The 22,217-nt window shown below is 48.8% G+C and overlaps 11 protein-coding genes across 11 annotated transcripts; 5 read left to right on the top strand and 6 right to left on the bottom strand.

Annotated features, from left to right (window-relative positions):
• Window positions 1–748: 748 nt before the first annotated feature.
• On the bottom strand, window positions 749–1,482 carry EURHEDRAFT_511660 (pre-mRNA-splicing factor SPF27 family protein; the record flags this gene model as incomplete). The annotated part of the gene is made up of 2 exons (XM_040785984.1): window positions 749–1,374; window positions 1,446–1,482. 2 exons carry the CDS (start codon window positions 1,480–1,482, stop codon window positions 749–751), a joined length of 663 nt encoding a protein of 220 aa, XP_040643110.1.
• A 513-nt stretch (window positions 1,483–1,995) lies between these two features.
• Window positions 1,996–4,318, top strand: EURHEDRAFT_445742 (neutral/alkaline ceramidase; the record flags this gene model as incomplete). The annotated part of the gene is made up of 2 exons (XM_040783550.1): window positions 1,996–2,183; window positions 2,236–4,318. 2 exons carry the CDS (start codon window positions 1,996–1,998, stop codon window positions 4,316–4,318), a joined length of 2,271 nt encoding a protein of 756 aa, XP_040643109.1.
• A 596-nt stretch (window positions 4,319–4,914) lies between these two features.
• Window positions 4,915–5,991, top strand: EURHEDRAFT_398614 (uncharacterized protein; the record flags this gene model as incomplete). The annotated part of the gene is made up of 1 exon (XM_040779860.1): window positions 4,915–5,991. The coding sequence occupies one exon, from the start codon at window positions 4,915–4,917 to the stop codon at window positions 5,989–5,991; it is 1,077 nt and encodes a 358-aa protein (XP_040643108.1).
• Window positions 5,992–6,066: 75 nt separating this feature from the next.
• Window positions 6,067–8,964, bottom strand: EURHEDRAFT_407381 (uncharacterized protein). Its single transcript, XM_040780535.1, has 3 exons — window positions 8,414–8,964; window positions 6,739–8,358; window positions 6,067–6,686 (listed from the first exon to the last, which is right to left on the bottom strand). The coding sequence occupies exons 1-3, from the start codon at window positions 8,471–8,473 to the stop codon at window positions 6,345–6,347; spliced, it is 2,022 nt and encodes a 673-aa protein (XP_040643107.1). The 5' UTR covers window positions 8,474–8,964; the 3' UTR covers window positions 6,067–6,344.
• A 1,702-nt stretch (window positions 8,965–10,666) lies between these two features.
• EURHEDRAFT_407380 (uncharacterized protein) lies at window positions 10,667–10,946 on the top strand (the record flags this gene model as incomplete). The annotated part of the gene is made up of 1 exon (XM_040780534.1): window positions 10,667–10,946. A coding segment is annotated over exon 1 (182 nt), but the record flags the coding sequence as incomplete, so codon positions are not given.
• A 182-nt stretch (window positions 10,947–11,128) lies between these two features.
• Window positions 11,129–12,526, bottom strand: EURHEDRAFT_13865 (EI24 domain-containing protein). The gene is made up of 3 exons (XM_040777763.1): window positions 12,297–12,526; window positions 11,657–12,234; window positions 11,129–11,605 (listed from the first exon to the last, which is right to left on the bottom strand). The coding sequence occupies exons 1-3, from the start codon at window positions 12,345–12,347 to the stop codon at window positions 11,431–11,433; spliced, it is 804 nt and encodes a 267-aa protein (XP_040643105.1). The 5' UTR covers window positions 12,348–12,526; the 3' UTR covers window positions 11,129–11,430.
• Window positions 12,527–12,705: 179 nt separating this feature from the next.
• Window positions 12,706–13,504, bottom strand: EURHEDRAFT_445648 (haloacid dehalogenase, type II; the record flags this gene model as incomplete). The annotated part of the gene is made up of 2 exons (XM_040783542.1): window positions 12,706–13,286; window positions 13,339–13,504. The coding sequence occupies 2 exons, from the start codon at window positions 13,502–13,504 to the stop codon at window positions 12,706–12,708; spliced, it is 747 nt and encodes a 248-aa protein (XP_040643104.1).
• Window positions 13,505–13,691: 187 nt separating this feature from the next.
• Window positions 13,692–14,529, top strand: EURHEDRAFT_398610 (HNH endonuclease; the record flags this gene model as incomplete). Its single annotated transcript, XM_040779859.1, has 2 exons — window positions 13,692–13,907; window positions 13,960–14,529. The coding sequence occupies 2 exons, from the start codon at window positions 13,692–13,694 to the stop codon at window positions 14,527–14,529; spliced, it is 786 nt and encodes a 261-aa protein (XP_040643103.1).
• A 231-nt stretch (window positions 14,530–14,760) lies between these two features.
• Window positions 14,761–17,813, bottom strand: EURHEDRAFT_398609 (translation initiation factor 2; the record flags this gene model as incomplete). The annotated part of the gene is made up of 3 exons (XM_040779858.1): window positions 14,761–14,912; window positions 14,968–17,740; window positions 17,790–17,813. 3 exons carry the CDS (start codon window positions 17,811–17,813, stop codon window positions 14,761–14,763), a joined length of 2,949 nt encoding a protein of 982 aa, XP_040643102.1.
• Window positions 17,814–17,969: 156 nt separating this feature from the next.
• EURHEDRAFT_407375 (putative mitochondrial carrier protein (Ymc1)) lies at window positions 17,970–19,609 on the top strand. The gene is made up of 5 exons (XM_040780533.1): window positions 17,970–18,250; window positions 18,413–18,424; window positions 18,477–18,613; window positions 18,664–19,292; window positions 19,356–19,609. Exons 1-5 carry the CDS (start codon window positions 18,145–18,147, stop codon window positions 19,384–19,386), a joined length of 915 nt encoding a protein of 304 aa, XP_040643101.1. The 5' UTR covers window positions 17,970–18,144; the 3' UTR covers window positions 19,387–19,609.
• EURHEDRAFT_13720 (putative C6 transcription factor) lies at window positions 19,455–22,161 on the bottom strand. The gene is made up of 14 exons (XM_040777756.1): window positions 22,046–22,161; window positions 21,959–21,988; window positions 21,880–21,911; window positions 21,774–21,833; window positions 21,408–21,722; window positions 21,333–21,348; window positions 21,164–21,275; window positions 20,799–21,114; window positions 20,619–20,742; window positions 20,550–20,565; window positions 20,406–20,502; window positions 20,336–20,355; window positions 20,161–20,284; window positions 19,455–20,102 (listed from the first exon to the last, which is right to left on the bottom strand). The coding sequence occupies exons 1-14, from the start codon at window positions 22,109–22,111 to the stop codon at window positions 19,586–19,588; spliced, it is 1,845 nt and encodes a 614-aa protein (XP_040643100.1). The 5' UTR covers window positions 22,112–22,161; the 3' UTR covers window positions 19,455–19,585.
• Window positions 22,162–22,217: the final 56 nt, after the last annotated feature.

The following is a 22,217-nucleotide window of genomic DNA, read 5'->3' as shown; positions in this document are numbered from 1 at the left end:
TTGGGATGGCACACGGAGGTGAACTATAGTATAAGAATAGGATACAATACAATCAGGCTCCGTAGAAAGTAGCAAGAAGAAATATGAGTCTATCACGGCATGAATTGAGGATAGAAACATTCGGATTTCGAGGTGGAGCATTAGTCCGTATATGGATCGACAAGGCCAAAAGGACAAGACAGTTTTCAATGTGACGAATGACAAATCAAAATCGATAGTGCATACGTCTCCGTTGTCCGTAGTGTGAAGTTCCAGACATCCGCATGATTGGCATCGGCCGTATTCCATATTGCGGGGGAACAGCATAATGGACATCCGTCCCCGCACAAGAATTGTAGCTTTGGCCGAACTGGCAGCTCAACTCTTATTCGCTCTTTCCAAAGATAGACATGGTCACGTAGATCCAATACCTATATTCTCGTATACAGCGCGCCTTTTCTCGTCCCATATTCTCAAATTACCCTTCTCCGCGCGGACCGCCGGACGCATGCATCCTGCAGCTTCTAGAACTTCACCTATCCCATTGTGTCCTGATTTTTAAATCCATTGAATTTGCGGGGAGAGGACAAAGTACCGTGTCATGCTGTGCCACAACGGTACAAAGAAAAGCGACCAGGTGACATCCATCCAACGACACGGCACCTTGCCCGCAGATAAGTAAAGGACATGTTACGGGGCAGAGCATTTGCCAGTCTTGACAGCAGATCTCGTATCAACTCCGCACACGAAGTACTAATGCCAACTGTCATCATGACCGGGACTGTTTCTGGACAAACTGACGTCGCTGCTCCAAGATTTGCATCCGCAGACCCTCAGAAGCCAACTCCACATCGAGAATGGCTCCAACTCCACGCTTCCAGGATTCCTCTAGACCAATCAGCTCCCCTTTACTGGATTCCTGCGCGATCTTTCTCTGTTTGTTGACAGTCTCCGCAGCTTCCTTGGTTTCTGCCAATTCTTTCTCAATGCCACGCAGGATATCCTCCAACTGCGAGTTACCTATCAACCACGCATTCTTGCCATTTTCCTCAAGAAGGGCCAAGTTCTCGTGTCTCATAGACAGATGCGAACTGGCTGTGTAGGCCTTCTGTAGTGTCTGGCGCCATTCATTGAGGTCTGGGATAGAATTTCCTTCCGCGTCAGTCATTCGGGCAGGCGGCTCAGGAGCCTCGTAACGCGATAGGTCGATACCGCCAGTGAGTGGTAATCCGGCTGCCTTGCGGTCCAGCTCTTGTTGCATTAGAGGGGAAAATTGGGGTTCGGGGAAAGCGGGAATGGAGGAGTGGAGAGATGACACATGATCCGGCGAGAGTTCTGCGGAGATGAGCTTCTCTGCGCTTGCTCTGGCATGCGCAGAAGGCTCATGATCGATGTCTAAAAGAGATCGAAAATCGTTAGCAAAGGTGTCTACTTCGATGTGCATTCCGCAAACAAGCGTAACTCACAAGGAAGTGAATCGTGCGACTCGTTGATGAGTGCCATTTTTGTTTGAAGGTATAAATTCAGTTTATAAGAGCTTCAGCTTTCCCAATTGACAATAACGAAGAAAAGATGGCGACGATGGGCAATGCGATCTCGACGCGACTGGGCGACTGGGAGCTTTTCCTGGACGCTTTCGACGAAGGCGGTGAGATTCACTGACTAATATGGTTTCACGTGATTGTTCATAATCGGACATCGTCTGGATGACGACCACATTCTAAGCTGATCATCTTTTGCCGAGGATTACTCCTGGTAATGACATCGTTATATATTTTTAAAAAAGCATCAAAAAATTTCCATGACCTTGCTAACTATAGCACTGGACTAGCTTTAGCCTAAGTGTTGTTGTCAAGCCGCGGCCCTAATTCGCATTGTATACATCCCTCGGTTATACAGGAAATTTCACAAGAGATCGACTACTAGGGAGTATTTCTGACATGCGGGGTTTCTCTAATGTGTCTGATTGAGCATAAAATCTGAATAATGCTTCGGACATCAGCAACTTGTGCGAGGATGTCTAGTCTCAGGATAGGTGTGGTTTTATCCGGGGCGCTTATAGCAATATTCCTATTATTGCAACTAGTTTTAAGCATCCAAGACCTAAAGCTTCCGCTAAAGACTGGCGGAAGGAATTTTGCAGGGAACTTTAGCTCGGATGAGGATGTATTCCTCTTGGGTGCGGGCAAAGCAGATATCACAGGGTACAGCAGCATATCCTGAAACTCTCGCTTATTATTGCTAATGTCTCTTTAGGCCAACCGTTGAAGTGGTTTTTAATGGCTTTGCAAACACAAATCAAGTCGGATCTGGTCTCCGACAAAGGATCTACTCTCGTGCGTTTATTGTCGCTAATCCAAATCGTCTAGAAAACACATTTATCTATGTGGTTCTCGATGCATTGACAGGAGATACTGGTATTCGCCATGGTGTGCTCAAGGGTCTCGAGAGGCTTGGTCCAGATTATGCACGATACAATGAGCGCAATTTGGCATTTACTGGAACGCACTCTCACTCAGGGCCAGGGGCGTGGATGAACTATTTGCTCCCTCAGATTCCTTGTAGAGGGTTTGATAAGCAAAGCTACCAGGCTATTGTCGACGGTGCTTTATTATCTATTCAAAGAGCACACGAAAGCTTGGCTCCAGGGCGCCTCACATTTAACTCCATTGATCTAGATGCCAACGTCAATAGGAGCCCATACGCTTATGACGCCAATCCCGAAGAAGAAAAAGAACGATACTCGGACAATGTGGACAAAACTATGACGCTCCTGAGATTTGATCGCCAATCAGATGATAAAACCATGGCTATCCTGACTTTCTTTCCTGTGCACGGCACGTCAATGTATAGCAACAACACCCTAGTTACAGGAGATAATAAGGGTGTCGCAGCATGGCTTTTTGAGCGAAGCGCTCAGGACGACGATAGATTTGCCGATGACTTTGTTTCAGGATTTTCGCAATCGAATGTCGGCGACACCAGCCCGAATATCTTTGGTGCGTGGTGTGAGGACGGATCAGGAGAACGGTGTCGGTACGAAGATAGCACTTGCGGCGGAAAAAATGAACTATGCCAGGGCCGAGGACCATTCTTCCGCGAACAGGATGCGGGAGCCAAGAGCTGCTTTGAGATCGGAAGGCGTCAGTATGCCGCTGCTAGACAGGCATACGAGCAGACTGATGTTGATGCTACCAAGATCGTTAAGAGCTCCCAGGTCAACTATTTTCATATCTACCAGGATCTTTCAAACTATACTTTCCAGTCACCCTTTAATTCCAGCATTTTGTCCACGTGCCCAGCAGCAATGGGGTTTTCCTTCGCTGCTGGTACCACGGATGGATCAGGCCAGTTCGATTTTACGCAAAACAACAGCTCTCCAGCTGAATCCAACCCCCTGTGGCGCGTTGTGCGCAACTTTGTGCATCGACCGTCGGACGAACAAAAGGCTTGTCAAGCCTCCAAGGAGGTTCTCTTTGATATTGGGTCAATGGCTCAACCATATCCGTGGGGTCCGAATATTGTGGACATTCAAGTTCTCCGGGTGGGTCAACTTATGATCATTGTCTCGGCCAGTGAAGCCACCACCATGTCTGGTAGACGCTGGAAAGAAATTGTTGCGAAATCTTCAAGGGACATACTCTCTATTGCGGATCCCCTGGTGGTTCTCGGTGCTCCTTCGAACAGCTATGCCCACTATGTTACTACCGAGGAAGAATATGGCGTCCAACGCTATGAAGGCGCTTCTACTCTTTACGGACCAAACACACTCGCGGCCTACATTAACCTGACCCTTACGTATCTTCCGTACTTAGGAGGTTCGTCCCAAGTTACCGGATTGCCTGAGATTCCTTCTGGGCCTAGCCCGCCGGTTAACACTAATAAGTCCTTGAGTTTCATTCCGTCAGTGATGTTCGATAATGCGCCATTTGGGAAATCATTTGGAGACGTTATTTCATCACCGTTAGATATTGTTTATCGACCCGGTGACACAGTACGAACTTCCTTTGTTGGCGCTAACCCACGGAATAACCTTCGACTCGAGTCAACATTTGCAGCGGTTGAAAGGCGAAATTCTGAAACAGGCTCCTGGGAAGTCGTGCGCACTGACAGCGACTGGAATCTTCTTTTCCACTGGAAGAGAACAAATACCATTCTTGGCATTAGCGAAGTGAGCATCGAGTGGCAGATTGAGAATGACTACTACAATCTTGGAAGTCCTAAGCCCTTGGAGAATGGGACCTACCGTATGCGCTACTACGGGGATTCTAGAAGCGTACTGGGCAACATCAAAACATTCGAGGGATTTGGAGAACCGTTTACTGTGGTAGTTAATTAGTCTCTTGTTAGATGTCTGGAATAACACCTTCCTTCCGACGCTTCCGCACAATTTGACCTATTGAGCTATTTTGATATTGTATAGTTAATGAGCATAACCCCGATCCTCCTGTCGCAGTCACAATCGCTGGCAGCAATTTTTCACGTGCTATCGACGCATTCTTGCTGCACGGGTTCTTTGTGTTCGAATTTCAGCCATCAGATCATCTTACAAGTCTTTGTTCAACGACCCGCAGGATCTTGCGAGACGGTTTTTTCATTTTAACATCTTCAGCCCTGCGTTCTACTTGCATCATTCTTCAAAAGTCCGGTAATATTGTTCTTGTATGGTTTGATGTTTTTTTGTGCCTGACTTTCCTTTCTTCACATCTATTCAATTTCTGCGGACGAGTCTTCTTTCACGACCTCGCGTGTTTGTGCTACTTGATAGCCCAGCAGCTATTCAAAGAAAGCCCTGCTTGTGTCATAAGAGCATATTCTTTTCAGAATGTGCCTCTCGCGCAATGATCGTCTTTCCCTTTTATATCCACTCATTTGCCCCCAAGTGACAGCAGGATATCCCAATTGTGGTCTTTGATTCCCCATCAACCGAACAAGATGCACCTCGCTCACTTGGCTATGGCCGCCTTTCTATTCGCTCACCCATCTTCAGCTAGACCTGTCAACGAACCCTGGAGCACCCTCCTCTCTATCCCTTGGCCATACTGGAACAAAGTTACTGCCGATTACACTACAGTAGCCGCGAAGCAAGAAACTAAAACACCTACGAACCTTCCGCGAGACGGTCTAATTCCCGACTCTTACACTGTCGACAGCACCGCCTATTCCTATAATCCCTGGACACATCCCATTCGCGGCGTTGTCACCACTGGCGTCCCTAGTGTCCATGCTGAGGCCGATGCTGAGCACCTTACACCCACGAAGTTTCCACGAGACGACTTACGGCCCGAATCCTACACCGCCAGCGGCACCGTCTATTCGTTTGATATCCATACACACGCTATCCGCGATGCTATCCCGACTAACGCTCTGGATGTCGATTTTGAAGTCTATATCAACACTGACTACATTATATACGACATTCCTCTGCATGCTACTATCACAAAGCTTGGCGAGGTTGTTACGGTGGACAACTTCTTCACCCTCGGCGGCACCATCTACCCCTGGATCCCCTTCACGAACGCCATCCGCGACGTCGTCCCCACTAACATTCCCGAAGGCGAAGCTTATGCTGATGTCGGCACTGATGCGTCCCCCTCCGAGCCTATCTTCGCAGAAGCAAAACCCACACCTGAGGCTAAGGCCGAGGAAGCCCCTTCGGATGAAACCACCACGCAGACCAGTAAGTTCTTCCCTGAGATCGTGCTGGTGTCGCCTAGTGCCTCGTCTACGAGGAAAAATACTCTTCCTTCCGATTTCTTTGAAGTCCATAGCACTAGCACTGGTAGTGCGAAAAGCGTGATCACTCCGATTGACCTTACGCAGGAAACGGTGATTACGCCGATTGAGCCCTGGTGGACTACATCGTCGAACGATCCTGTTGGGACGACGCTCGTCAAGGTCGTTGTTACTCATGCTGATTACTATGACGAGGAACCTGCTACTACTTCTGCGCCTAGCACTAGTAGTGTATTGACTGATATTGGGACTTGGACTAAGACTGTTCCGGTCTAGGGAGGGTTTCTTGTTTTAAACATTGTTTCTTTGGTTATTGTTATTGGTTTTGTGTATTACGTTGTGTTTATGTTGCCCAGGAATTCAACACTAGATTTATTATATTGCTCCCAGTGCACTATTGGCAGATATTGTATACCATGCGTCTGAGGCCAGTATCTCCTAATCCAGTCCTACAAAATTCAGGCTAGGTATTTGAATCAATTGAATAATATGCATTACCTAGCTCAGAACCCACCCTAAGAGAATAATATAAAAACATAGCCAAGTCATCCATCATAATGCGAAAACAACAAATGAAAGTCGCAAATTAAAAACCAAGAAAAACCCCAACTCCATACCAACAAACCCCTTTAGAGCTCCGACAAAACACCTCCGGCCTCTGCAAACTTCTTCTGAAACTCTTTCACACTAGCCCACTGCCGTAACTCCTCTTCATCTCGATCATGGTCACTCAGATAACTCATGCTCCGTCCGTACTGCTGCGGACTACTTGCTGCCGTCGCGGGGGTGGATAGACCCTCGAGGCGCATGAGGGTGTCGATAAATGCGCGAAGATAGGTTTGCGTTTCGGCCATCGTTAGGGGGTGCGGGCCTGGTGCGGAGGAGTCGGTAGCTGTGGGACATGGGGAGTAGTCGTCGAAGGTGCCGGGGTAGTTTAGGAGGGTGGAGGCTACTTGGCGGATTTTGGATGTCTTTTGTTACTGGTTAGCTAGGATTCAGGGACTTGTAGGGGTGGGAGCTTACAATGCTGACACCATTAGGCTCCATGTTGATTTCGTTGACAGAGCGCAGCAAGACCATGAGATCGCGAATGACAAGTCGGCGTTCCTCCGCCATCATTCGGCCAATGAAATCAGCCTGTGCATGTGTATACTGCAGCATTGCAATATCCCCCGGTGATTCGCCCTCTAACTTCACTGTAGATCCCGGGGTCGCAGGAGACCCATGTTCTGACGGTTTCTGATGCATCATTTTCTGATGAGCTCCGTAAATGTTCCAGTATTTTTCCACCAAGTATGAGCGTGTGCCTAGTTGTGAAGCATAGATGTTCGCCTTCTGAATCTCGTACTGGATGGCGCGACGATCTTGCGCGTCCGGATCTTCCATGACGGTCCGGACAGGGTCAAACTTGCGCTGCTCTGGACTCACTGGCGTTGCCAGTGTCCACTGAAGGGATAGTTCGCGGGGTACATGGGCCAACGCATTTTTGCAATTCTGCAGACACTCCCAAAGTAAACTCCGTTGTCGTTCGTAATCGAAAATAAGGCCACTCCCGAATGCAAGTTCCCATGCGTGAAGCGAGTTGTACGAGTTGAAGACTCGGACGTTCGCGTTGAACCCCGTCAGACGCGAGACCGTGCTGGGTGGTTGCGGCCCTGCATGCGTCGAGAACAGGAATTCATCGTCAATCTCCATAGGCAGAGGGGGATACCGCTCCGTCGGAGTTTCAGGAGGAAAGTGAACGCTGATGTCCATGGAGCCCATTTGTTGTAACGTTCGAAACCCTACCAGGGTCGTGTAAAAGAGGCGCCGCCCCAGTTCTTGCTGAATAATATCGACTTGATAACCATCTGCGAGTGATGCACCTGCAGCCATTGGATCTACGGATGGGGGAGAGGCTGGGCTCGTGGGATTGCTGCCAGCTAATCCCGGGGACTGCCGACACAAATCATACACCTGCAACATCGTGCGGCATTCCGCTAGATATACACGGCAGCGTCGCATATTCCACACATAGCCTGCACAGAGTCCCAGGAAGTAGCTGATAGCGGCGTCGTAAACCGTGGCCGTCCGATCGAGGTATCCAGTTCCCCGTGCCTGCACGGCGACATCATGGCATCGCTTGACCAGGGCCATTGAGTGTGGAAAAGCAGCCTTCTCAAATTCTGTCCTTAAATGTTGCTTTGGCCGCCTGGGGAACGACGCGACCAGCGACCCGATCATGCCGGCCAGGAGGGCCAGAAAGGTAGGATTTGTAGCATCCTCGCGACGCTCGAATGCTGCGCGAAAGGTAGGTTCGTGTGGTACAGGGACTAACGGATGAATATAGGTGAAGAAATCGTCGATGAGCAATCGTACTGTAGGTAATGGGCATATCGATTCCGCAGACATCCAGGAGGTAGTGGTACTAGTAGGCGGCGGCGGAACGGGCGCTGACGCTATGTCGGAAACCGAGGGACTGGGCGACGCCGTTGGAGAGCCTACTGAAGCAGTGGCAGCGGATCCTGGGCTTGGTCCCAGCTTCTGTTTCTTAATAGCTTCAGCATGGCGATTTGGCGGACCGCGTCGCCGGCTCGGTCGTTCGTAGGTACACGGAATGTCCAGACTGGCACAGGAGCGACAGGGCGGGCCACTGGTGTCGCACTATGGCAATCAGATTATAACCATCAGAATAAGAGGAATAGAATAAGAGAGATACCTTGACCTTGCGGATACTGCAGGCATCGCAGGCCTTGCGCAGTCTGGTTTTGCTGTCCATGGAGACGATGACGCAATGGGGGCTATTCCATGCTTCAGGACATGATCAGGGCGATATACTGAGAAGAGATAAAGTAGAAGAGAGAAATAGCATAATAAGAAGGATTGAATGATTAGACAAGGACAGATCCGGAGAGACCGGGGTGAGGCTCAAGGGGATCAAGGGTTTCCCCAGAGACTTTTCGATTCTCCGGCGGGGGGGAAATGCGGAAGAGAGGCTGATCTCGGTACAATCAGGGGTACCGGCATATACGGGGTATACGACTATACCGGGATGCACTTGGCCTAGAATGTCAGATTAGCTGTTCTTTCATGTTCAAATTCCCTACATGATCATCCCTCCCCCGCCATGTCTCTGCTAAGAAACATCCGCTATATCATATATGAGCTAGAGGATACACTATGAACCGATTCAACGCTATCCGTCTAGGTGCGGTTTCAGTTCTTTGACTGCAAAAACCTTTGCAGAGTTTGGGAGGTGGTAATCCCGTGTCCACTATGCCTTCTATAAGGCTGCGGCCATGTTCACGTACCGTGAAAATCCTCCCCATATATAGGGGGCTTCCGAATGACTCGTGACGGCCGTCATGCCTGAACTCAAGACGCATGGCGATCTTATTGCTTGTCGGTAGTTAGGAATAACAAATTGCCGTGCTGGTTCTCGTGAAGGTCATCGTAACTGACCTTGAAGATATTCAGCGGCCAGGCGCCTAATGTATCCCTCTTGAGGGCAGCTCATGGGCAGCGAGTCTGGCCCTATCGACCTTTTGTTGCAGTGCATATGGTAGAATTGGTCTTATAAATATCGATGACCTCGCATCGCAGAGATCGAGCTGTTTTGAAAGACTCGAATAGTAATGGGAACTGCTCGATAGGGTTTACTCATTCTCTGATAGCCCGGTTTGTATCACTATAAATTGCTAATGTGGCAGCTACAATCAGCCAATGCTACTCTATTAACAGTTTCCAACCTCACCACTTATATTGAGCCTGTAGTGCAGGATGAATTTGGGCGTTTTTGCTAGGGTGCGCTTGAAAGGCATCTTCGCTCTCTGTCAACAGCCATTCTCCCATCCCAACTTCTTACTCCTTCCCATCACCCACACGCTTGTATATCGTGGATCACATTAATATTTCCCACATGAGTTGGTAACTACAACATAGGCAGTTGTCGAAAGGTTTTCGACTCTCTCTCTCTCTCTCTGGGCCATTTCTCGACTTGTTCACCTTCCACCAGCTACTTATCATTCACCACCGTATTTTCTACTGCATTCCTCTTCATCACGTTAGAATACCATCTACGAATATGGGGTAACTCAGAAACCATCCAATCAACAAACGCACTACACTGACACACCAAAGCTATCTAAACTATTATCACATCAACGCCGCCAGCCACCGCGCATGGAAGAAGGCCTGGTCACACAACACACCAAAAACATCAGACAGATTATGCGCGCCTCTGGAGCCCACAAGACCGATCTTGATAGTATCGTCGAGCACAGAATTGGATACAAAGGACACTGTGGGAGATTCCTCGCAACTGCTAATAAACCCTATGAGGCGAGGTTGTCCTTAACTGTGTCTTGCTCAGAGCCTTCACGTTGGTGCCGGATGCTTGTCAGATTTTGTGCGTCTTCTTATCTTCTGCTTCCTTTCTGGTTTGAGAGCCGTTCTGATTTAAAATATTAGTCCCGGTGATTGGGAGGACTAGGAGCCGACTCGGGCTCTTTACAAGGGTATCTGGGGAGAGGAACCTGTGTGCCCGTGGGACCGCGGTGACTATACGGGATCTAGTTTAGATTCTCGATCCCGGAGGCTGTGGAGCCGGTTTCGAGTGAAGAGCCGCGAGAGTTGACGCTTTTCTTAGTTTGGTCCAAACGATAGCGCACACGTTGATTATTCTATTGTTATTCGCGTGTTAGCGGCTCAGATTAACTACTGCATGAGCCCAGGTCGCAGACTAAGGCTCATATATTCTGCTTGGATTGACGCCAAATGCATTATACACATTAGTATAAGCAAAAATTTTTTTTTTTTTTTTTTTTTTTTTTTTTTTTTTTTTTTTTTTTTTCGTCTACCTTCCATCTGTTTAATATTTTATTCGCTCCCAGTTGTCAAAACGGGGTAGGTCAAACTAAATCATCGAAGACACACCAACACCAACAAGCTATATACACTACTATAACATCTGCACCTGTAACCGCGACTGGAAGAAAATCTGGCCCTGATTCGTAAAAGGCACCAGAGGTACCATCTCGTCTCCCGCATGCTAGTACCTAACCCCAGATACGAGTTGAAACCTGGTGGCAAGATCCCACGCCCCATAGCCAGCCAGAAGAACGGAATCGGCATTAGTGGAATTGGCGATGAAGGACACAGATTATTCACTATCAACTGCAGAGGTTGGATGCCTATGGGGTTCGCAAAGACTGCGCGCAAGCCTTATGATTAGGTGCTCACGTATGGGATATCGAGGGCGTATATGATCGCGCCGAATGTTGTTGTTGTTGAGGTCTCGTCTTTCTATCGTTATATCTGAGAATCAGGCTGATAATATACTTTGAAACTCTGATGGGAACTAGGAGGACTGGCTACTAGCTTAGATGACCTATAGGCGTCTTTTTTCGTAAGGAGTACCTGTGTCCGTGGAAAGAACTGTGTGAGCCTTGAGACCATGGTAACGGGTCGAGAGTCGGGGCATGGTAATTTAATGCTCTATGGTCAACTTTGATGCGCTTATAACGTACAGAGTGGCGATAAGGCCAAAGCAAGCAGCCAAACTATCACGTGAATTTGTTCCATTGCAAAGGCCGCAAAGCCAGTAAATAACCTCCAATGTAACAAGCCAAACAGTACATCATATCACATAAACATGGCATTGGTATATTCAGTTTCATCAATCGTAAGTATCGGTAGTATCTCTTCGCCCACCTGGTGCAGGTGGTATGTACACGTTTAGGCCGCTTCCTCGTCGTTATATCTCGGAATCGCTGGCTCACGTCTTTGCTCCAACAGACCACGTCTGTTTTCCAACTCCGAAGCCCAAAGAGCAGAGCCAACAGCTGTCGTCATCAGGAAGAACATTGAAAAAATTGGAACCAGCTGTAGCAGCAAAGCCACCGTTCCAAACCTGACATCGTTAACAACCCGAACCAAAGAAATGAAGAGCAAGAAAACTTACGAAGTATAATGAAGCTGCCTCTGGCGAATCCGCTCCTTCCTCTGCTTTTTCGGTACATTCAACAACTGAAAGTACCGCCAGTGGTGAAACGGCCCAGCACGATATCCCGTCAAGAGCAGGAACATCGGCACACCCGCAACGGGAACCAAGTTCAGCGGTAGCAAGATCACAAACTCAACGATCTGTCTCAGGGAAAACGGCGCATACACCGCCCCCTTCGTAGGTTTTCCAAGTCGCTGCACGATATTATCTCCCTGGGGATATAGTACCCGAGACGTCGTGACCAGTTCCCCATGACCCTCGTTAACCAACACCGCATCGAATATATCCACCAGTGTCTCGTCGACGAAGAAGGCTTCGAATAGCGCAGCAACGATGGCTGCACCTTCGCCTAGGACCAAAAAGGCACCGCTGATCCATGCGGTTCTGCCTTGGAAAATGGCGAGGAACGCAACCTGGGGTATGTATGTGAAAAGGAAAAGGAGTACGTAGATAAATGTGGAAAGGAGGATAATCGGGATTAATCGAGCTTTGAATAAGGGCCAGAGGAAGCGATGCGTAGAATAGTATAGGATTCCCTGTTAGGCGTCAGCATTCAGTCTTTCTTGAGGCAATGCCAGGTATCGTTGTCAGGACGTACTCGAAAAGGAAATAGCCAAGCAGCGCTATTTACATTCAACGATCGGGCCATAATGGATATGTTTCTATACCAACACAGTGGTATTGTCCCTGTTTAGATGACGAGGCATAAAACGACGTCGGTTGTTGGATGCCAAGACAACACTACCTTATCGATAAGTGCTCACCGCCCGCGTGCATATAAAATGCCGAAATTTTTCTCACCCTCCGAACTTTTTTTTTTTTTTTACCAAAACTGAAACTCCTTTCTATTCACTCTGAAATCCCACATCGCTCAATGGATATCTGGAGGGGAAATGAAAGGATAGAATGAATTTGCTTGCTTACCCCGGATTCTTCTTGCGTGGAGCGTTCGGAAATACAACTCGCAATACATCTCACTCAACAATCTCAACTAGTATTGCTTAAACTCAACGTGTAACATGACGGTTCAATTCGTCTTTATAATGATGAGTAATCGTCTGGATAATGTCTTCCAAGCTGTGCAGAACTGCCGTGGGCTCCAGACTCGGCTCAGCTCTGTCGGTCCATCCTGTCAAACTCCGGTCGATCCAGATGGCTTTGAGACCTGCGTTGCGCGCGCCATTGATGTCGAATGGATTGGCACTGATCACCCAAATGTCTTCCTTTTGGGATACTAATCCCACCATCTTCGCTAAGTGGTCGTACACTGCCGGCGCTGGCTTGAATTGCTTGACATCTTCGACGGTGACAATGTCTTGGAAGACTGCCGAGTATGGTGCAAGGTCTTTTGATTTGGACAATGAATGGGATACCATTGTCTTGGTTCCGTTGGTGAACACCACCGGTATGACACCGGGGGTCACTGCCAGTCGACTCAACGTTGGTCCAACATCCGGGAATGTGCCCATGTTCTCGAAGGCGGCCATGATTCTGTTGATGTGCTGCTCTGCCAGATCGGCTCCGGGGGTTTCTGCCAAGGTGTGGGACAGGGCGTTACGAGTTACTTCGGAGAAGGGTAGGAAGCGTCCTAGTCAACGGTTTAGTGGGGTGAACGGTATCGTTGAAACACAGTCACGCACCCAAACTGTTTAATCTCCAAGTATACGCCAGCTGGTGTTGTCTCCATGTTTTTAGTATAGTCTCAGCGTTGGCTTTGGGGAAGTGCTTCTCCAGCTCTTGGACGATGGTCTCCATAGTGAGGACAGTCCCGTAGATGTCCATGGCTATGACGACTTTCTTGGTCATTTTGTAGATTCTATGATTGGCAATTCTTCAGCGTTTGAATTGGTTCAATTCAACTGGATATATACAGAGGGAAGTCCCTTCATACCCCTGGGGTTAGACGCGGGGACGAAAGCTACTTACTAATGATGACATCAATCCATGATCTTCTTGCATCGCGTCGATTTCCACCACCACCGCAGAAAGCACTATGAACTCCCCCAACTATGAAGTCTTCCGCGATATTCTGTCTGGAATCCTAGTCGCAAAATCCGATGAGAGGCCTCGCGAGCCATCAAAGCGCAAAGCAAATAAGGCGCGCAGAAATAACAATTCGAGCAGCAATAACAATGTGAAGGCCACGCCCGTCGTCAAAACAGAACCCATTCAGAGGGCTAATCCCGAGGATTTGGCCGAGTTTGTTGATGTATTTACCATCTCCCCCTTTGCGGTTGGAGACAGATACTAAAACATTGCAGTTCCTCGCCTCCGAGATTTTCACGCACCTCCCCGACACTCTCCAAACCCTCACCTACAGCACCACCCAACAAGACCCCTCCCTCCGAACAGACACCTACCCAACCCCCCTTCCAACCCCCCTCATCGACACCCTCTCCTCAACCCTTCCATCAACAGTAACCGAAACCCTCACCGTCTACGGCCTAATCCCGGACTCCACCGACATCCCCGAAACCCTCCTCTCCCCACTCCTAAACGAGTACGTCTCCAGCGTAACGGCGGGACCGCCGATTTGGGCATCTACACGGACAGAAGCATGTGAGATCTGTGAACGGGATTGGATACCATTGTCGTATCATCATTTAATTCCGCGGGCTGTGCATGAGAAGGTGCGCAAGAGGGGGTGGCATGAGGAGTGGATGTTGAATAGTGTTGCGTGGCTGTGCCGCGCGTGTCATAGCTTTGTGCATCGGATGGCGGGGAATGAGGAGTTGGCGAGGGAATGGTATACTGTTGAGAGGATACTGGAGAGAGAAGATGTGCAGGATTGGGCGAGGTGGGTTAGTAGGATTCGGTGGAAGAAGGCATGACATGGCATTATTCTTGAATAGAAAGATAGAGGCATAGAGCTCGTGGCATCACATTATATCTGTCGACATATGTATTGTACATAAAGTCATCATTTCTGAACCCCCCGCCCGAAACACGTTTGTCATAAAACACCCGTTCTATATGCGTTAATATGCAAGCTCCCAAGACCCGAATAAAAATACATTGATCCAAAGGATCACAAGAATGGAAAGAGAGGGGGAAAGGGTATATCACAGATATCTCTTCTCGTAGATATCCTCGTAGCACTGGACATGATCGCCGGGAGCGAACTCCGTCCAGCCTTCGAAGCTGATACCACATTCGGTATCTTTGCGCATTTCAACCACGTCCTTCTTGACGTTCTTGAGAGAAGTCATCGAGCCTGAAAACATAGTTAGCGAATGCTATTTAAACAAAACATGAGAAAAGCAACTCACCATCGTAAATAATATCCTGACCCCTCAGAACCCGGACCTTCTTGGTCTTTTGGATAATTCCATTGCGAACCCTACAACCAGCAATGGCAGTCGTCTCCCGTTTCTTGACGGTGATATCGAAGACCTGACTGATCTCCGCCTCTCCTGTCACGCGCTGAGTCACATTGGGTGGCAACTGCTCACTGAGGATCTCCTTGACATCGTCCATAAGTTTGTAGATGACGTTATGGTCCATGATCCTCACGCCTCGCTGCTCTGCCATTCGCAGCATGGCGTGATCGACTGTTGTGTTGAATGTGATGATGTTTCCATGGGCAGCGGCAGCATGCTCGATATCAAACTCTCCCACTGGTCCGACAGCAGAACGGAGGACATTCGGATAGACCTCGTTATTTCCAATCGCAGTGACTGAGTTCAGGACAGCCTCGACGGATCCATCAACATCCGCCTTGATGATGAAATGCACCGGTTTGGGACCGGAAATAGACTGTTCAACTTCTGCATGATGACCGGCTTGTTCCAGTTCTTCCTGCCGGCGTTTGTCGAGAAGCCCACGACGAGCCTCGTTGATGGCCGTGGCATCTTCACCGAGTTTCTGAGTCTCTGCCTGCTCTAACCGCCACTCAACCACATCCTTGGCTCTCTGTTCGGAAGGTGCTTGGATCATCTCCGTGCCGGCGTTTGGCTGCTCCCTCCAGCCGTCGATTTCAACGGGCATACCTGGCGTTGCTTCATTGATTGTAACACCAGCTTCGTTACGGAGAGTGCGCACACGAGCCCATGCATCGCCTGCAACGACGATATCACCCACACGTAGGGTACCACGCTTGACGAGCGCGGTGGTCACTCGACCGTAGCTCTTTGTAGTACTCTCAATTACCCAGCCTTCAACATTACCTTCCGTGTCGGCTCGGTGATCCTGCATGTCAGAAAGAGCCAGAATGGCTTCTTCGAGTTCCACCATTCCTAGGCCCGTCTTACCGCTCACACCAATAGCCTGGACGTCGCCGCCGTACTCCTCAACGTAGACATTGTTGGCTGCGAGGTCTTGTTTCACCTTGTCGACATTAATGTCCTCCTTGTCAATCTTGCTGATAGCAACGACGATGGGAACCTTGGCTCCAGTGGCATGTCTAATGGCTTCGATAGTCTGGGGTTTGACACTGTCGTCTGCAGCTACCACAAGAACGACAATATCTGTAACATCTGCTCCTCGACGACGCATCTCCAAGAAGGCTGCGTGACCGGGGGTATCTAAGAAAGTAATAGTCTGCCCGGAAGGCATGGCGACACTGAACGCACCAATGTGCTGCGTAATACCTCCATGTTCTCCAGCAGCAATCGATGACTTGCGAAGCCAATCCAGGATGGTGGTTTTGCCATGGTCGACATGGCCCATGATGGTGACCACAGGCGGCCTGGGAGGCAACGAGGACGGGTCCTCTGGTTCCGGGGCAGCAGTCAAATCGAACCCTTCCTCGGGCTGATCAAAAATGGGCTCAAAGTTGTACTCAATCGCGATTAGACCAGCTGTTTCCGCGTCCAAGACATGGCTGTATGTAACACCCTCAAAGCCCATTTGTTCCATCCGTTGTACGAATTGGGCTGGCCGTACTCCAATGACGTCCGCAAGATTGCTGACGCTAATGAACTCGGGCAGGAAAATAGGACTTGGGGCGACGTGCACTTCCTTTCGCCTTGTCCTTTCTTTCTTCGCGCGCTTCCGATCTTCTCGACGACGTCGGGTTTCCTCCTGGTCGTAACCTTCCTCTTCTTCGTTATTTTTCCGTTGTTTCCGGCCATCACGACGCTTATAGTCCTTTCGGCGCTGTATCACTTGTTCCTCCTCCTCCTCCTCCAGACCCCATTGCCGCGAGTCCTGCTGGTTTTCCTCGATATCCTGGGACTGAAGTTCTGCAAGTTTCTCTCTGTCAATCTCCTCAATCGGATCGACGGCAACCACGTCGTCTGTCTTGGAGATTGGCTCTCCAGCATTTTCGCCACCTAGTAAGTCACCTATGTCTTCTGACCACGCTGAATATTTCTTGCTTCTCCGGGCTGCGGCTTGCTCTGCATTGGCACGATGTCGCACCTCTTTAACCCTCCTTGGTCTTGACGGATCCGTTTCAGGCTCAGGTCCCGGACAGCTACAACGGGGGCAAAATGAATATTTCCCAAAACAGTTGAATCCGCAGTTCGGGCAGTGCCAGTCAGATTTGAAATGCTTCCTGGGCTTATCGGCGCCGGCCCCAGCGTCCTTAGAATATACAGGGCGGTGAGTTAGTCGTTGTCTCTGATCCCGGGGGCCTGCACCACGAGTGTCGCTATTCCCCTGCTCTCTTTGTTTCCGTTGTGCCGCCATCCTCTCGCGCATCGTTTGCTCGGCTGGACTCAAAGTAATCGACTGTCGAGCACCACCCCATGGTCGTTTCTGAATTGGCGAATCATTGATACGCGGCCTTGTAGTCTCTTGCTCTTTTTTATCTTCTTCTTTCTTGGGTTGCTGCGCCCTCATCTTGTCGCGAATCGCCTGTTCCGCTGGGCTCAGGGCAACAGGTCGTTGAGTTGACTGCCCGCTGCCCCATCGTGATGTAAACTTGGGCGGTGAAAACGAAGGACGAGGTTTGCTTCCATCTTTGCCATCATTGTTCGAACCCAACGAATCGAGCGCTATGGGGGAAGAATGAAATGTCCGTCGGAGACCGTAGTTCGTCGGCGTTATTCTATGTGCGGCCGCAAACGAAAGATTCGCAACATCTTGACGGCGGGACAACTGCAGTTCTGTCAGCACAGCGAAACTAGTAAAATATAAAGCAACTCACCTCTAATACCACCCGCCTCTGCATCATGACCAACAATTGCGCTTGTCGTTTCCCTCGGAGAGCGCTTCACGGCGTCTTTTCCTCCGTTTCCCGCGCCGGTGTCACGTGCCATTCGGTGCCCCCGCCCAATCATAGTTGGCTGACATAACCCCGTCCCACCTCGCGCCATCGCGATAAGAACGAGAGCACATCGGCCTGCTTCTTTTTGCACTTTCTTTCTTTCCGTGGGTGTTTACGTTTTCTGTGTGGTCTTAGCGATATTGTTCAATTGGGCATTCAATTCTGCCCGTAATTTCTTTTTCGTTTCGGTCAATTCCTGCAGGGTTGTCAGTAACCGCAGCGGTACCGCATCAATATGGAGTCGGAGGCATTTGAAGATATGCAAAAGGGGGGAGGAGCCCTCCGGGCTGTGAAGGATTTGGCTGCTGGTGCAGTTGGTGGTATTGCGCAGGTTCTTATTGGTATGTGCCAATTGATACTGGATATCTAAGGAGCATTGTGGGTGGTTGGAAGTACTATCATCGGCGACACCCCACAATGCTTCTTCTACCGTTCCGATTGAGGAAATGCATGATTATATATGCTTTCTCTCTGCTGGGTATCAATGGGCTAACATGATACAGGACAACCATTCGGTACGTATGCCAAAGTGTTGCATAGACTGCATCGTTATCTGACTACTAGCAGATATCGTCAAGGTACGGCTGCAAACGACGACACAATATGCCAATGCCCTTGACTGTGCCAGTCAAATATTCAAGAATGAGGGTCCTGCGGCTTTCTACAAGGGTACATTGACCCCGTTGATTGGAATTGGTGCTTGCGTAAGTGGCATTTACACATAGCCGACTGTCCATGATCTGACAATTACCAGGTCAGTGTGCAATTTGGTGCCTTCCACGAAGCCCGTAGGCGCCTGGAAGAGCTCAACAAGAAGAAATACGCTGACCCCGCCCTCTCGTACGGCCAATACTACCTTGCTGGTGGTTTTGCCGGTATCACCAACTCCGTTCTCTCCGGACCTATCGAGCACGTCCGTATCCGTCTGCAAACCCAGCCTCACGGCGCAGATAGACTATACAGTGGCCCCATCGACTGCATCAAGAAGCTTTCTGCCCACGAGGGCGTAACGCGGGGCCTTTTCAGAGGTCAGACTGTGACCTACCTCCGTGAAATTCAGGCCTACGGTATGTGGTTCTTGTCATTTGAAATCCTCATGAACCAGGACGCCAAGCGCAACAACATCAAGCGCGAGGATATATCCAGCTTGAAGGTCGCCTCGTATGGTGGTTTGGCCGGTGAGGCGCTCTGGCTGAGCAGCTACCCGCTGGATGTTGTCAAGAGTAAGATGCAGTGCGATGGATTCGGTGCTGAGCGGCAGTTTAGTAGCATGAGGGACTGCTTTAAGAAGACCTATGCTGTTGAGGGATTGGCTGGTTTCTGGAAGGGCATTGGCCCGACTTTGCTGAGGGCTATGCCTGTGTCTGCTGGAACCTTTGCTGTGTACGTCTTCACTCGTCCTCCAGGCATATAAGCCTTGGGAAATGGTTACTGACTTTATTCTAGTGTCGAATTTACCATGAGAGCTCTGGGTTAAAAGGTCTACTTCACAGATGGTTGCGCTTGTCTACTTATGAACATAGATGCCTTGATATCCAATGTACTTTACGCTTCGTAATCAACATGGTCAAAAAAGCAGGTTGAAATCTGTCTATACCTTCAGCACCCGGCCCCTTTTTTTGGACATTTTCGATATATATAGCAAATGCAGCTGAAACGAATGAAAACAAACCGAATCAAATCGTCAACGAAAAATCCCCAAAGAAATCATGCCACGCAATCGGAAAATAAAACAAATTCAGCCCCGGAAACTCCCACTCAGACACAAACTGTTCTGGTACAAACGACTGCAAATCTGTTTGCACATCGAACAGTTCCCAAAACGGACCTGTGGTCTCTGTACCTGTTTCCGTACGTATCTGATTATCGTCTTGCAATATCCGCCTATATTTCTCAATACTCATCTTCAGAATCCGTAAATAAACAGTATTCCCAGATCCAGCCTTTGACAATTCCTCAAGTAGCGTCTCGCCCTTTCTCAGCAATTCCCTATGCTCTTCTTCCCGTTCAGGAAGGAGTCGTGATAACTTGAGCAGAAGGAGGAAACAAAATGCGCACTTTGCCCAGACAAAGTCCATCGCGTAACGCAGTTGGGCAAGGTAGTGGTCTGGCTCTGTGATTATAAGGGCGAGGTGCTTTTTGGCGGCGGCTTTCGCTGTTAGGAGGATGGATTGTTCTGTGGGAGATATTGCTCTACAACGCATTGGTGGGTTAGGATATTGTTGTAAAAATGATGGGGAAAGGCGCGTACGCGACATTCTCGACGCCCATGGATTGTAGGGCTTTGCAATGGAGAGTGAGCTCGGCCCAGCATTTCTGTACGCGTAGGGCGGCTAGAAGGAAGGGTTTTTCTTCGGTTGCGGTGGGTGAGCTCTCTGCATACATCAGTTATCGATATGGTTTAAGATATAATAATGGTAACATACCGATAATTCGCAGCCAGTCAATGCACGGTCGTTAGCCATCATTCGTTCAAGAGCAGTGGAAAGAACTCACTCAAACCACAGATCAAGATCTATCTTGGTCTCGTGTACAAAGCTCGTGATGTCCAACCTGTCGAGTGTTTTCGAGCCTAACGTGTCATTGATGTTTGCTAGATGTGTCAGTATACGAAAATCTGGGGTATCTCCAAATTTTTACCTCTCATGATATTTAACTGTCCAGATATAATCAGCAAGTTTGAAGATCATATAACAGTTTATGACATACCTCAACCTGCGCAAAAAGACGCAAGTCCAAAACAGTAGACAACGTATGGCTGAGCAGAACCCTGCATCGACGCGCGCTCCCTCCGAATTGAATCCCAGGTGGTTTACCTCCATCAACACGGAATCTACCAAAAGCGCCCACATCAGACCAATACCCTAACGAGGAAATTGATATACGCACATATGCTCCAAAACCAAAAGGCCAAACCAAGTCCTAGATTCTCGCATTAGAGAACGATCTTCCTCGGGACCATGATACACATTCGTTTCTCTCATAGCGAAACGCTGTACGATCTTCTCGAAAGCCTTGTCCATATTCAAATCTAGGGCCATCCGGGTTGCGAATGAGAGGAGCAAAGAGCGTTCAGCGGAGTAACAGGCCGCGATTAGCATCGCTTGGACGGATTCGAGAGAGTTCAGATTCTTGTTTTGGATTATGACACTGATTGATTTCTTGAGCTCTGCATGTAAGATGTCTGAGGTCTGGGATTGGGATTCTTGAAATCGTTAGTACTGTCGGTATGTCTTCGTCTAGGCAATGCTCACTCATCTTGACCCGGTAACCTATTGTGCAGATGGCGTTAAAGAGGATCATGCTTCGAGAGCGCACTGAAACAAAAGTGTCATATTCCGGATCAAAAACTGGGATGTACCGATCCTGGTCCATGTAAGTTCAAACCGTAACTCCATTCACCAGCATACAACAGTAACTCACACATCCATTGAAGAACCTGCAATGCTTGTATATTAACAGCTCAACAATCTAAAATCCAAGCTATAGCAAACTCACGTCCGAAAACATAACATAGCACATTCAACAGTGATCAACCCCTTTGAAACGAAATCCATAATCGGTTCGTTCAAAATCTGTATCTCAGCCTCAGAGCGTTTCCGCTTCGTTCTATGAACGATCTCTGGCTGCCCGGGTGCCCGAAGCAGAGGGTCTGAAACATCTTGTAAAGTGGATGTACTCTGCTGCTGCCCTTGGTCGACGATATTCAACAAAGTAGGGGTCGGTTGCGAGTTACGCCGAAAAAGAAGCTGATGCATTTCATCAAGTTGCTCCCGGAGATGCTGCACTTCAGATTCGACCGTCTCCAGCCTCCTGCACCATTGTTAGAGTTCCATGGCTAGCAAATACCTAGCTTGTACACACGCTGTGATGGGGTCTTTAGGGGCTTCAAAAACTACGCATCTCTTTTTTAATTTATCACATCTGCAAGGGTTAATCTTCACCTAATATTCCGCTTCCGGGCCCTGACCTTGTACACGGCTTCTTTCCATCACATTTCACCTGTTCCAGTTAGCCAATGACCAGAGAACTGGCTATATCGTCCTTACTTTTGATTGTCTACAGGAACTGCATGCTTTCTGTTAATCCATCAGTCAGAGAATATCCGATGTTTTGCCGTGCCTTGATAGATGTACCGGGATTCGCTTGGTCCCTGTTGAACACGGAGCTGATATGATACATGCAGATTCATCCGATGACATACTGCAATTTAATGAAATTATAAGATTTAGCTTGGTGTGATAGTTTTAAGTGTCGATATCAGTGTCATATCCCAGACAATGGGGATAATGCGGGGAAGCCGGAGTT

Source organism: Aspergillus ruber, assembly GCF_000600275.1.
Source record: "Aspergillus ruber CBS 135680 unplaced genomic scaffold scaffold00001, whole genome shotgun sequence".
In the NCBI taxonomy this organism is placed as follows: Eukaryota; Fungi; Ascomycota; class Eurotiomycetes; order Eurotiales; family Aspergillaceae; genus Aspergillus; species Aspergillus ruber.
Note: the sequence above shows the minus strand (reverse complement) of the source record. Positions and strands in the feature narration are given on the sequence as shown.

Coding starts and splice junctions, on each gene's coding strand:
- EURHEDRAFT_407381 (XM_040780535.1), bottom strand. CDS start 8,473: ATGGACAGCAAAACCAGACTGCGCAAGGCCTGCGATGCCTGCAGTATC. Junction 8,359..8,413: donor GCAGTATCCGCAAGGTCAAG/GTATCTCTCTTA, acceptor TGATTGCCATAG/TGCGACACCAGTGGCCCGCC. Junction 6,687..6,738: donor AGCCTAATGGTGTCAGCATT/GTAAGCTCCCAC, acceptor CAGTAACAAAAG/ACATCCAAAATCCGCCAAGT.
- EURHEDRAFT_13865 (XM_040777763.1), bottom strand. CDS start 12,347: ATGGCCCGATCGTTGAATGTAAATAGCGCTGCTTGGCTATTTCCTTTT. Junction 12,235..12,296: donor CTTGGCTATTTCCTTTTCGA/GTACGTCCTGAC, acceptor GACGCCTAACAG/GGAATCCTATACTATTCTAC. Junction 11,606..11,656: donor AGGCAGCTTCATTATACTTC/GTAAGTTTTCTT, acceptor TAACGATGTCAG/GTTTGGAACGGTGGCTTTGC.
- EURHEDRAFT_407375 (XM_040780533.1), top strand. CDS start 18,145: ATGGAGTCGGAGGCATTTGAAGATATGCAAAAGGGGGGAGGAGCCCTC. Junction 18,614..18,663: donor TGATTGGAATTGGTGCTTGC/GTAAGTGGCATT, acceptor GACAATTACCAG/GTCAGTGTGCAATTTGGTGC. Junction 19,293..19,355: donor TCTGCTGGAACCTTTGCTGT/GTACGTCTTCAC, acceptor ACTTTATTCTAG/TGTCGAATTTACCATGAGAG.
- EURHEDRAFT_13720 (XM_040777756.1), bottom strand. CDS start 22,111: ATGTCATCGGATGAATCTGCATGTATCATATCAGCTCCGTGTTCAACA. Junction 21,115..21,163: donor AGGTTACCGGGTCAAGATGA/GTGAGCATTGCC, acceptor AACGATTTCAAG/AATCCCAATCCCAGACCTCA. Junction 20,743..20,798: donor CTTTTGGTTTTGGAGCATAT/GTGCGTATATCA, acceptor CGCTTTTGGTAG/ATTCCGTGTTGATGGAGGTA.